Here is a 12212-nt window from a genome sequence, read left to right on the forward strand (position 1 = left end):
TTTTTTGCCATATGTGGGCCTCTCACTGTTGTGGCCCCTCCCGTTGCGGAGCACAGGCTCTGGACACGCAGGCCCAGCGGCCATGGCTCACAGGCCCAGCTTCTCCGCAGCATGTGGGATCTTCCCAGACTGGGTCACGAACCCCTGTCCCCTGCATCGGCAGGTGGACTCTCAACCACTGCGCCACCAGGGAAGCCCCAGACAGTAAGTTTTAACTCCAGGTGAGAGGTGAGTACAAAGCATTAGGGAGACAGAGCAACAACTAACCTAGCTTGGGAGAGACAGGAAGACTTCCTGGAAGAGAAGACATCTGCAAGAGTCTTAAGCTGTAAGTAGGAGGAAAGCAAGAGAGTAAGTGGCAAAGAGATTTTATAGACTAGGGGTCAGCATGGGCATGAAGTGAGAAACAGCAGTGTGTGTGTGTGTGTGTGTGTGTGTGTGTGTGTGTGCATGCACTTGAAAGTGTGTGTTGGGGAATGCCACTACAAGCAGCTTGATGTAGCTGGAATACCCAAGGGTAAAGCCAGGAGTGATGAGGCTGCAAAAGCAAGCAAGAGCCACATCACGGAAGGCCTTAAGCACAGTGAGGCGTTTAGCCCTGATCCTATAAACAATAGGGAGCCACTGGAGTAGTTTAAGGGTACTTTGTCTTGGGCCTTCGGAAAATTACTTTGATGGCAGGTGGGGTACACAGGAAGCCAGAGCTACATCCTGGTGAGAGAAGACAAGGTAAGAGCTAGAATAGGGATAGCAGAGATGCAGAGGCAGCAAGAAATCTGAGAAATATTTAGGTGGTGAAATAGTAATTAATAGGCTATGGAGGTAAGGAGAGGGAGGAGCCACACAAGGGCCATAGAAAAGGGGGCACTAGGGGCAAAACTCTGGGGATCCCCACGTGCCTCGGTAATATTTGAGATACTAACTTGCAGACTTTCCTCCCTCCGCTGCATTCTCCCTTTCCACCTACGCATTCAACAGGGAGCAGTCCTTGTACACTGGGACCAGGGAGGGGAGGGCTTGGGGGTGGGGAAGGAGACAGCAGAGGGCCTCTAACAAGCCCTGGCTTTTGGCCCTGGGAGGCTGGCCCCAGATGAAGGTTAGGGTTTGGGACATTAGTTCTCAGCCATTAGTTCTGGAGGGTGGTTTTGCCTTCCAGAGGACATCTGGCAATGTCTGGGGACATCCTTGATTGTCACAGCTAGGAGGGTGCTAATGGCATCTAATGGGTAGAGGCCAGGAATGCTGCTAAACAATGCACAGGACAGTCCCCCGATAACAAATAATTATCCAGGCCAACATGTCAACTGTGCCGAGGTTGAGAAATCTTGCCTTTGAGAGGACAAGCAGAGTGGCTTGAAAGAACAGAAGATTCTCAGGCTTGCTCCAGTTCTCTTGTGCTAATGAAACGGAGCTTAGCTTTGAAAGTGCAGGCCCCTTGAAAGTGCAGGCCTTCCTAACTGCTGCTAAAAGTGAGACAGGCTGGGACCTGGGACCCTTGGCTGCAGTGCCTGCACCTGATACAAGACTCCTGAAGCAACAAAATACAAAGAAACTATAAGGGACTAAAAATAACGGCACGCATGAGCAGCTGGGGCAAATTATGGACAAAAAGATACAAAAGGTCCAAATGCCACTTCTGAAGAGCAGGGAGCAAAGGCAGGGGGTTGGGATCAAAAGCAGGGTACTGTGCATGCCCCTTGCACACATCACCAAAGGGGTGGGCAAACCACCCAAGCCACAAGCTCATCCCCCCTCTGAAGCCAGTGGGCAAGGGAACTTGTTACTTGTTCTCTCTCCCCCCTGCTGCAGCAGGGGCCCCAATAAAGCCTTGCCTGAATTTCTTGTCTGGGCTCTGATCAGTTTCTATTAATTAAGGAGGCCAAGAACCCTGGCCTGTAACAAAAGAAATCTCATCTCTACAGGAAGAAAGAAATGTTCTCTCTTATGCAACAGATGTCTGCCTGTAACCTAGAGTTAGTTCTGAAAAAGTGGTGCATTGAAATGTTCACAAAAAGCATGGTACCTATTTTCCTCTCCAGTGTGGAGACATGTAAATATGCACCATCCTATTCTATTTTCTGTTAATAAACATCCTCCCAAGTGTTGTTTTCACAAAGCAGTCTTTAAGATATCTGGGGCTCCCCTGGTGGCACAGTAGTTAAGAATCCGCCTGCCAATGCAGGGGACACGGGTTCGAGCCCTGGTCCGGGAAGATCCCACATGCCGCGGAGCAACGAAGCCTGTTCACCACAACTACTGAGCCTGTGCTCTAGAGCCCGTGCTCCGCTACAAGAGGAGCCACCGCAATGAGAAGTCTGTGCACCGCAAAGAAGAGTAGCCCCTGCTCGCCGCAACTAGAGAAAGCCTGTGTGCAGCAACGAAGACCCAACACAGCCAAAAATAAATAAATAAATTTATTTAAAAAAAAAAGACATCTGGACTTCAGAAATATTGTTCTAGGTTCTACATTCTGTGTTCTATGAAGTGACACCTCTAACCCCTGGAAAGCTTGTAATTCTAATTGGTGTTCCTGGTAAAGGTATTTAAATGATTCCTTTTTATGAAAGGTATAAAAATCTGATAGGTGTTTCTTTTTAAAGCCTCTTCTTGCACATGCCCAAAGGCAAGATAAATCCCTTGACTCCAGAAATCCCTTGACTCTAGAAGTCCTATTCAAACAAAGAATTTGAGTCTTTGTCTCACTTTATGTAATGTTAAGATCTGTTCCCACCCAGACAGCTTTTTGATACCCTCCAGAAGAGGGGTAGGCAAACTATAGCCCAAGAGACAAATTGACCAGCAGCCCCTCTTTTTAAAGACCCTCAGGTTTAGAATGGTTTTTATATTTTTAAATGGTTAGGGGGAAAATCAAAAGAATAATATTTTGTGACGTGAAAATTACATAAAGTTCAAATTTTAGTATTCACAAATAAAACTGATTTGGAACATAGCCATGCTCTTTGCTTATATACTGTCTATGGCTGCTTTTGTGCTCTCACAGCAGAAGTGAGTGTTTGCAACAGAGACTATGGTCCACAAAGCTTAAAATATTTATCTAGCCCTTGTGAAAATTAATAAAGGGGAAACCTCACTACAATGGAGTTGCGAGGCCAAAAGGGGGAGCTCTCACGCAGTATCACTAGATGTCAATTACAGGAAGAATTGTCAATTACAGACTTCAACAGAAAAATCCCAAAGGGGAAACAATCATCAATTACAGGCCCCAACAGGAAAAGATGTACATTGCATCTCCTGCAAGAAATCAACTATTCCAGCAACTCAGCCAATGAGAGACCATCATCACCCTGAACTCTCACTTTTCACTAGTAGATTTTGGTTCAAAACAACTCTTCCCAACTTCCTCCTTTTTCTCTATAAAATAACGTTCCTCCCCATTGTTTGTTGGGCTAGCCTATAGCTTTTGCTGTAGTTTGCTAGTACTGATATGCGATTCTTCTGCTATTCCCAAATAAACCCTTTTTTGCTGGTAAAATAACTTTTATTCTTAAGGTCCACAGCCTTCAGAAAATCTTTGCTGACCCCTGCTCTTGAACCCTGTAAATTAAGGTGGATACTCTCAACTGTATTTCTCCGATAAGGAAATCAAGATTTGCCTAAGATCGCAGAACTAGGGAAGTCTGGGTCAGGAATTGGAACCCCGGGAGGCTACACTTCTAGTACAAATTACTTTCTGCCACATCACAGACATCTCAGAAGTAGTTAGTTTCTCCTTCTGCATGAGCACGCATGTACACACATGCACACACACCCCTCCCCCTGTGCACCTTGCAGGGCCAGGTGCACAGTGGTGGGGATGGGGATGGGGTGGGGTGCCGTCCCTAAGGAGGAATAGATGTGATGGCAGGGAGGGCCCAGTATCTCACCTTCCAGAAAATCCAGAAGCCATTTAACCAGCCGAGGAGAAGTTCACAGATAAGGATAGTCAGCACAATGTCATCTATGGTAGAGAACAACTCATAGTGTTTCTACATGGAAGATAGAGAAAAGGAAGGGCAGAGAGGTGAGTAGGGGGGTGGCAAGACCAGGAAGAGAGCATGTCTGCAGGGGAGGGGAAGCCCAGATTCTTACTGCTCTTCATCCTCAGCATCTTTGTGGCTCCCTTTAGAGCATCCCTTCCATGTACGTGCCAGGCACTGTGCTAAGACCACAAATGTATTATTTCATGTTACCATCACCATCGTCCTATGAAGTAGGTTTTATTTCCATCTTGCACTTGATGGGAACCTCAGAGAGGTGCCCAAGGTCAGACAGTTAATAATAAGGACTGTTGTCTGATTACAAACCCTTGTTCTTAACCTCTAGAGCAGGAAAAGGGAGGTGGAGAAAGGCAGAACAGACTCCAGGATAGGGAGGAAAAGACCTGGCCCTTGAGATGGAGGACACCAAGCCCCATTCTTGCTTCTCTGATTGTCCCAACCACTCCTGCTGCTCCAGCTCCCAAATCCCCCCAGCCAGGCCTGACCAAACTCCTGGGTATCCCCCTACTCACGAGTCCAAGACATGTTCCCTGGGTGGATGGATTGATGGATGGATCCATGACTTTGAGTTCTGTTTAAAACCCAACTCATGTTCACACAATCTCCTGTTAAGCTGTGACTCTGCTATAGTTTGGGACATGAACAGCTCCCAGCCCCCACCTCCACCCTGGCAGTTACCAAAGTCACCTGGACTCCTGCCTTTCCTCACCTCCATGACCCACAGACTCAGTGCTTCAAGCCTCTTGCTCCCCACACCTTGCCACCAACCCCATCAACCAGCCAATGCGAGGCTGGGCAGAGTTTCTTCTTTTTTATTTTTGGCCACACCACGCAGCATGCGGGATCTTAGTTCCCCAACCAGGGATCGAACCCAGGCCCCCTGCAGTGGAAGCGTGGAGTCCTAACCACTGGACCACCAGGGAATTCTCTGGGCAGAGCTTCTGAAACTCAGATGGGAGCTAAAGTTTATGAGTTTCCAGCCTGTTCCAAATTCCCAAAGGGCATCATGGGCCAGGCACATCTGCCTACAACAAGGAAGGGCTTTCTTTCCCTTCATCTTTCCCTTCAGCTCTACCCCACTGGCCACTGGTGGCATTAGGCTCTCCTTACTATTTATTGAAAGAGCTTCCTAAACAGTCCCCCTGCCTTCTCCAAGTCATGCACATCTGTGGCTAAATCAGAGTTGCCTTCTCCACCCACAAAGCTTCCATGGCCCCCTATGGCCTGCAGGGTGAGGTTCAAAACCAGTCTGGCATTCACAAGTCTCTAGGATTTGACCTTCATGGGCACATATCCTGTATCAGGGATTTTAGCCTGGGACTCAAAGAAATATATTTTACATTTTACACCATAATGCTTTCTCTCCCTCTCCCCTCCTCCCCTCCCTCTCTCTCCCCCCACTACAATTCCTACTTCATTCTTTTTCATTTTATTTCATTCTACTTCAAAATGCTGCTATCTACACTTTGAACTCATTTCACGAGCTATTGATGGGTTTTGATCTGCCCTGTAGTCCATGCATTCTGCAAACCTTGGCAATTGGGTTTCTGCCTCCACCACATCAGAGGCAGCTCTTGTCAAGGTCACAGGAGCTAAACAAGGGATGCTTCAGAGTCCTTTCCTTGCCTTGTCTCCCAGCCACATTTGACCCTGTGCCTGCTCCCTTGGTAATGCGCTCTCCTGGGGTTCCTCCCACTCCTCTGGCCACTCCTCCTCAGCATCCTTTGGTATCTCCTTCTCTATTTTCTGCCCTCTACTTGGAGGCTCTCCTCAGAGCTCTGTCTTGGTCCTCTTCTCACTCAACACTCTCTCCAGGCAACCTCATCCATTCCTTGAGCTTCGGCAACCATCCACCTAGATGCCAGTCACTCTCATGTTGCCATACTTTAAACCCTGGCTTTCCTGGATAAACAACAAGTCTCACTGTATAGCACAGGGAACTATACAATATCCTATGATAAACCACAGTCAATATCCTATGATAAACCACAATGGAAAAGAATATAAAAAAAGAATATATATATATATATAACTGAATCACTTTGCTGCACAGCAGAAATTAACTCAACATTGTAAATCACCTATACTTCAATTAAAAAAATAAAAGTAAAATGAAATAAACATTGGCTTTCCAATGACATAGGATAAAACCCATCCTCTTTAACAAAACTTAAAGACCCTGTGTGATCTGGCTGCTGACCACCTCTCTGAATTCATCAGTCACCACACTGGACATTTTAAAAATATTGATTTTCAATAGCACAATCCATGTATGTGGTAGACTCCTTGTAAGAAATTAAAACATCAAGGGTAAGACCCAAGCCATAGCAAACTTCAAGCTGGACACACAGAACTCGCTTCCATGCTGTTTGTTCTGCCCAAGACACTCTTCTCTACCTCTCTCTGCCTGGCCAACTCCTATTCATTCTTTGCTCTCTGCTTAAATGTCCCTTTCTCCAGGAAGCCTTCCCTGACCCCCAGATTAGGGTCAATGCCTCCTTTGAGCTTCCACATACTCTGTGACACCCAGGCATTTGGAATGATATGTCTGTCTATCTGAGACAGAACTGGGTCTGTTGTGTCCATACATGGCACTGAGTGCAGTATCTGGTACAGAGTGATTCTCACTTAGTGGCTATTGATTAAAATGGGATATCCTTCCCCACAAGGCACCCATTTGCCTGCCTCTGCTCACACCATTTTTCTCTTGTCCTTCCTCTGCAAATCCAATGCATTTCTCAAAGCTGGGTCCCCACCATCACGAAGTCTTCCTTGATCTTTAGGAAAGTCAGCACTGACAGGCCCTTGAAGAGCATCCAATCCAACCATCATGAACAGATGAGGATCCTGAGGCCCTGAGAGGGAAGTGACTTGCCCAGGCCCCTGTTAGATCAGTGGGGTCAGAGGTCAGGCTGGAGTCCCACCTGGCCAAGAACGGAGTTGGTGCGGAGAGCAATGGTGATGGCGTTGACCACCAGCAGCGCGGCCAGCAGCAGCTGGAAGGCTGGGTGTCGGAGCAGCTCCTTGACATACATGCGAGTGATGAACTCCTGCATGTCCCAGGCATCCTGGGAGAGGGTGGGGGACCTTCCTTCAGGCAGATGTCACCGTAGGCCTCTGCCTGGAAGTTTGCTCTCAGTGAATAGGGACCCTTGGGGGCCACTCTTGGGAAAGAAGTTGCCTGAGAAGGGATCATGGAACGGGGGCTTCAATGTAGAGGTCACTACCTAAATGGCCACTAAAAGTGGGTCACTGCTGGGTGGTCTTTGTAGGGGTCATTGTAAGGGAGACTCTTTTGGGGTCTCTGCTGGGGAGTGGCTGTCATTATATACGGGCTCCTCTAGGGGCACAGCCAGTGGTTACTAACATACCATGGCAGGGGGGGGGTCACTGCAGGTATCACAGCTAGGACATTTAGAAGGCAGAAGGGGCAGAGGTATTCTGAGGGCAGGTTGCCCCATAGACACAGCTGCACAAGGGTCACTGTGGGGGTGAGGATTGCTGCAGGCCCGGCCTCGGCCTTACCTTACTGCTAGTGATATCTCGGCGGTTGATGAGCACTTGCTCCTCTGGCCGGAGGTAGGGCTCGTGAGCAGCCCTCTGCAAGGGTGAGGAGAGGGCCCATCAGTGCAGCCACTGCCCCTCCGGACACAGTATGGTCCTCCAGTGCCCCGTCCCGCCCCAGGATGCCCAGCTTGGGCAGTGCAGCCAGGCAGGTACCACCTACCATGCGGTTCAAAGGCTTGATATAGGTGGTGTCGGTCCAGTGCTGCCACCAGGTCCTCTGGTTATCCGCCATAGCTGCTCAGTGTCCCTCCCACTCCTCAAAGAAACTTCATTCCAAGCTGTCCTGACCCCCTTCGTGGTGATATCATAGAGGCCTCTGTGACCTCCACCTGTCCGCATTCCACCAAGGAATTCTCACACCAAGAGAAGCTCTTCCCACTGACTCCCCTCAGTATGCCACAGAGGAGGCCACGGACACCAAGGGGCTGGGTGAGGTCAGAGGTCAGAGGCTGATGAGAGCAGGTCAGGTCTCCTGTGCAGCCTGGATGGAGACACAGGGGCGGGTCCCTGCTCTGCATCTAGGAGCTGGAGGTGGGACTGGGCTAAGGAGAGAAGAGGAGAAATGTGTTTCGTTCTGTGGTCCTCCTCCTAGCAGACCTCAGCCTGAAACCCTGCCCACCAGCTACCCCATCCCACCACTCCAGTCTCCAGGGCTGCCCCGCTGCCGGCCGCCTTTCCAGGCAAGGTACGTTTCCCCAGCTGTAGAGTGAAAGGCTGGTCTCTATTTTTCACCTTTCGCCCCTGGAGATGGGGCAGGAGAGCACTCTGGTCTCTGAAGGGCTGGGGAGAGATGGGCATGGGTAGAAGTCCCCACCACCCTGGTAGGCATGGGGCTTCAGGTACAGAGCCCAGGCTGGTGGGCCACACAGTGGGCTAGTTACCAAAAGTGCTCACCCCCCCTCTGACAGCTTTTCATCTCAGTCCCCTCCGGGAAATAGATTCCAGCTTCTAATACAGAAGTCAAAGGCACATGTAGATTTCTGTTAAAGAAATTGACTTTATTTAGTTGAAAAGTGTCTCCTGGGTAAAGTGAAGAATGCCCATACAGACTGGCTTGGGGAACGAAGTGCCGCGGGGCAGAGGGGGCAGGTCTGTGACCCCACAGAGCACAGGGTAGAGAGAGTTCTTTCAGCCCCGCCTCTTGCTCCTTCCTTGGCACAAAGGTCACTTCACTTCACCCCACTACAGGGGAGGGAGGAACAGAAATGGCAGCAGCTCAGGCAGAGGCAGTCTGCTTGGGACAGAACCACGGACAAGAGCTACTTCCAAACTGGAACAGAATGCAGGGATGCTCTGTCCTAGATGTGTCAGAGGTGGTCCTCAAGGCCAGAGGTCAGGAACTAGGGTACTGGCCAGAGTTAGAAGTCAGGAGATCAGAGGTCACTCTCTGGGGTCAGGGGGCAGAGACAGGGGTGCTCCTCAGGCTGAGAGGGTGGGGGGTGGGAAGATGGTTCCCTGGAGTCAGAGTTCGGGACTTGGGAGCTGCCCTCGGCCCGCTCCACTCCGCAGGCCCCCAGGCCCTCTGAGTAGAGCTCCTGGTTCTGCTCCTTCCACCTGCGGAATTTCTCCCCAGTGAGCTCGGGGTCGCCTAGCACCTCCTCCAGGGCCTGCAGCTCCTGCAGCTTTGCCTGGAAGAGGTGTAGGGGTTAGGGCCATGATCACCTGGGGAGCGAGCAAAGCCTGAGTCCAGAGCTAGCTCTGGAGTCCAGTGGCCTAGAACCCAGCACCTGGCCCGGTCCGGCCCCCATCCTCAAATCGAGAGCCTGGTTCCAGGAACCTAGAACTCGGCCTGGTCCACAGCAGAGCCCGGGGCTGAGGGCCAGGAACCGAGCCGAAAGCCCCAAGCCCAGCCCCTAACCGTGCCCTGCGCCCGCTGACCTTGAGCGTGCTCTGCAGCGCCCGCACGCGGTGCACTCGCTCATTGAGCTGGGGGTCTCGGTTGCGCCGCATGAAAGAGCTCCGCCATTGCTCGTGAGTGAGGGGCTGCGGCCTGCCCAGGAAGGACACGCCACCCAGCCTCAGCCCCCGTACCATTCCTTCCAGGGCCCCTTCGCTGCTGTCTGTGGGAGGGGGAGCAGGGTGAGCGTGTGCCCGCCCCCAGCCCTCCATCTCGGCTCCCCAGCCCGCCCCCCCCCCCCCCCCCCCACCTTCGCTGCTGTCTGTGGGAGGGGGAGCAGGGTGAGCGTGTGCCCGCCCCCAGCCCTCCATCTCGGCTCCCCAGCCCGCCCCCCCCCCACCCCGCTCCGCTTGGCACCTGTCGGAGAGCCGAAGGAAGTCCGCGGGCTGCCCTGCGTGAGGGCGGCCGCAGGTGATGTGTCTCCGTGGAGCGAACTCCCAGCTTTGGCCGGGCTGGGCTGGGGGCAGGGTGGAAGGAGAGGAGGGTATCAGTCTGAGTTCCACGCCCTGCCCTTCACCCCGCGTCAGCTCCCACTCACCGAGGCTGAGCAGGATCCAGCCTCATCGTCGGGGTCTTCTGCTTCCGTCTCACTGTAGCAGTCTGGGGTGGACAAGAGTGGCTGGGGAACCCACTCAGCTTCACAGGGTTTGGGCAGGCCAGGAGGTGGGCTCGGGGGAATTGAGCTCCCAGCCCCCATCCCAGGGAAGGCAGAGGCTCAGGGGTGACCCAGCCCTGTGAGGCACCCACCTTCCTCTCGGGGCAAGGGGTCGCGGCCTGGAGACCGGTACTTGGAAATGCAGGTAATGAGATGGCGCACCCACCTGTGGAGGGGTAAATGGGTCTCAGGGAGTCTGTATATGCCAGGGGCTTCCGCCTAGAGCATCTTCTAATTTAATCCTCAGAGCAGCTCTGAGAGACAGGAATTCTTACTAGTCCATTTTAGAGAAGATGAAACTGTGGCTTAGAGGAGTGAGTGTCTTGATGATCCCTATCAGAGAGCTGGGCTCTGAATCCAGGCTCCTGAGCCCAGGCCCCCGGGCACTCCCATGCAAGTTGTGGAGGTGAAGGGGGTAGCACTCACATGCTTAGGTCCGTCAGGGTATCAGCAGCGAAGATGAAGGGTTTGTACATGTTATGAGTGAGCTGGAACACACTGCCAGGGAGCAGAGAGGCCTCACTCACCTGGGGGTGCCCGTCCGGAACGCAGAGAGGCTGGACTGGGCATCCCAGCTACCTGCTGCCCCCACCCGCCCCTCCTGTCACCTACCTCTCCCTTTCTCTCCCCATCCCCAGCCTGTCACACCTCAGGACTTAACTATTTTTTCTTCTGATCTTGTCCACTTTCCAGACTGTAGTTGGAGACATTGATGAGGCCCTCAGCCTTCTCATCCTGGGGAGATCATAGTGTGAGGGTCAGCTTGAAGCCCCAATACCCTCAAGGCCCAGTCAGGCTCCTGAGGGCGGGGGAGGGGAGAGGGCATTTCCTGGGCTCTCTAATCGCTCATCTCTCAGTGCCCAGAGCTCAGGGCAGCAGGAAGCTGGGGTGGGGTCAGGAGGTGTGACCAAGGGGTGCCTCTGAGCCTGGCAAGGGGAGCCAAAGATATCCAGAGAAACAGCCAAGGAAGAGGAGCCCCCTCATGCATTTGCTCCATCACAGACACAGACAAAGCTGCTTTGCAAGTGCTCCTTTCCCTGCCTGGTTTTCTTTCTCCTTTCCATCTGACTAACCCTCAGGCATTGATTTTTCAGGAAGCCTTCACCACTCTTCAGGTGGACTGGCCACCTTTGCTGGGCTCCCACCCACCCCTGGCTCTTCTGCTATCATAGCATGTGTTCCCATATTGTCCCTGAGCGTGTATTCATCCCTCTCCCCACCGGCCTGAGTACCGGAAACGGTCCAATTCTTCCCTGTGTCCCAGGGCCCAGCCCAGAGCTGGGAGTACAGTAGGCACCTTGAATGTTAGTTGAATGAATAAACAATTGCTTGAACGGCCCATAACTAGGATGAACAGATTAACAGAAGAGGAAGGAAAGGCGGGTGGAATCAAAGAGATTCTACCTGGCCTGTGATACCTTTTCCAGACCGCTTTTATACACACATCTGCTCAGTCCTCTCTGAAGAGTGTCCCCGTTTTACACATAGGAACACACCTGCGACCACAGATGGGAGTGGACCGTGGAGGAGGGACAAGAGCCGAGGCCCTGAGGTGACTCACTTGCTTACCTGTGTGTGTGCATGGGGTCTCACCTGGGGCTGGCGGTACCAGTAGAGCGTGTGTCCCTTGAGCACAAACCAGCAGCGGCGCCAGCGCGGGCCCATGAAGCCCCCGGGCACCTTGCGCAGCAGGAGCCAGCCATCACAGTCAGGCCGGCCCAGCTCCCGGCAGGACACCCGCCGGCGGCTCAGTTGCGTCGTCACGCCTGCAGCAGCACGGCGCGGCTGGTCAGTGAGGGGCTGGCGGGGTGTCCCGGACCCCCAACCTGCTCCCTTGCCCCCCACGAGCACCCCCAGCTGATATTTCTGAACCCATGCTCTGGGCTCAGAATGTGACACGTGTCACTTCTGGGGTGGGGATGACTCTTCCCATTTTAGAGACAGGGAAGCTGAAGATCAGAGGACGAGCTGTTTGTCCGAAGTCACAGAGCTGGCCAGAGGCCCAGGCTGGGAGCATAGGTCTGTCTGACCCCAGAAACAGAGCTGTTTCCAGGAGAGGCTGTGTGTGAAGTGTGTGTTGGTAGTGGGGGGGGGG

The 12212-nt window shown here is 52.4% G+C and overlaps 2 protein-coding genes across 2 annotated transcripts in view; both read right to left on the reverse strand.

The window, feature by feature from the left end:
- The window catches only part of CATSPER4 (cation channel sperm associated 4), a 14662-nt gene extending 6819 nt beyond the window's left edge, over positions 1 to 7843 (reverse strand). Inside the window, exons 1-4 of the mRNA XM_007459119.1 lie at positions 7726 to 7843; positions 7524 to 7598; positions 6923 to 7066; positions 3885 to 3986 (exon numbers count right to left, since the gene is read on the reverse strand). Coding sequence (XP_007459181.1) covers positions 3885 to 3986; positions 6923 to 7066; positions 7524 to 7598; positions 7726 to 7797 — 393 coding nt within the window. The 5' untranslated portion in view covers positions 7798 to 7843. The remainder of the gene's footprint in view (positions 1 to 3884; positions 3987 to 6922; positions 7067 to 7523; positions 7599 to 7725) is intronic.
- Positions 7844 to 8938: 1095 nt separating this feature from the next.
- CNKSR1 (connector enhancer of kinase suppressor of Ras 1) overlaps positions 8939 to 12212 on the reverse strand; it is a 10080-nt gene continuing 6806 nt past the window's right edge. Inside the window, exons 14-21 of the mRNA XM_007459120.1 lie at positions 11711 to 11883; positions 10779 to 10852; positions 10544 to 10615; positions 10210 to 10283; positions 10001 to 10062; positions 9820 to 9919; positions 9444 to 9625; positions 8939 to 9193 (exon numbers count right to left, since the gene is read on the reverse strand). Coding sequence (XP_007459182.1) covers positions 8939 to 9193; positions 9444 to 9625; positions 9820 to 9919; positions 10001 to 10062; positions 10210 to 10283; positions 10544 to 10615; positions 10779 to 10852; positions 11711 to 11883 — 992 coding nt within the window. The remainder of the gene's footprint in view (positions 9194 to 9443; positions 9626 to 9819; positions 9920 to 10000; positions 10063 to 10209; positions 10284 to 10543; positions 10616 to 10778; positions 10853 to 11710; positions 11884 to 12212) is intronic.

The sequence above is a fragment of the Lipotes vexillifer genome, unplaced genomic scaffold (assembly GCF_000442215.2).
Source record: "Lipotes vexillifer unplaced genomic scaffold, Lipotes_vexillifer_v1.1 scaffold496, whole genome shotgun sequence".
In the NCBI taxonomy this organism is placed as follows: domain Eukaryota; kingdom Metazoa; phylum Chordata; class Mammalia; order Artiodactyla; family Lipotidae; genus Lipotes; species Lipotes vexillifer.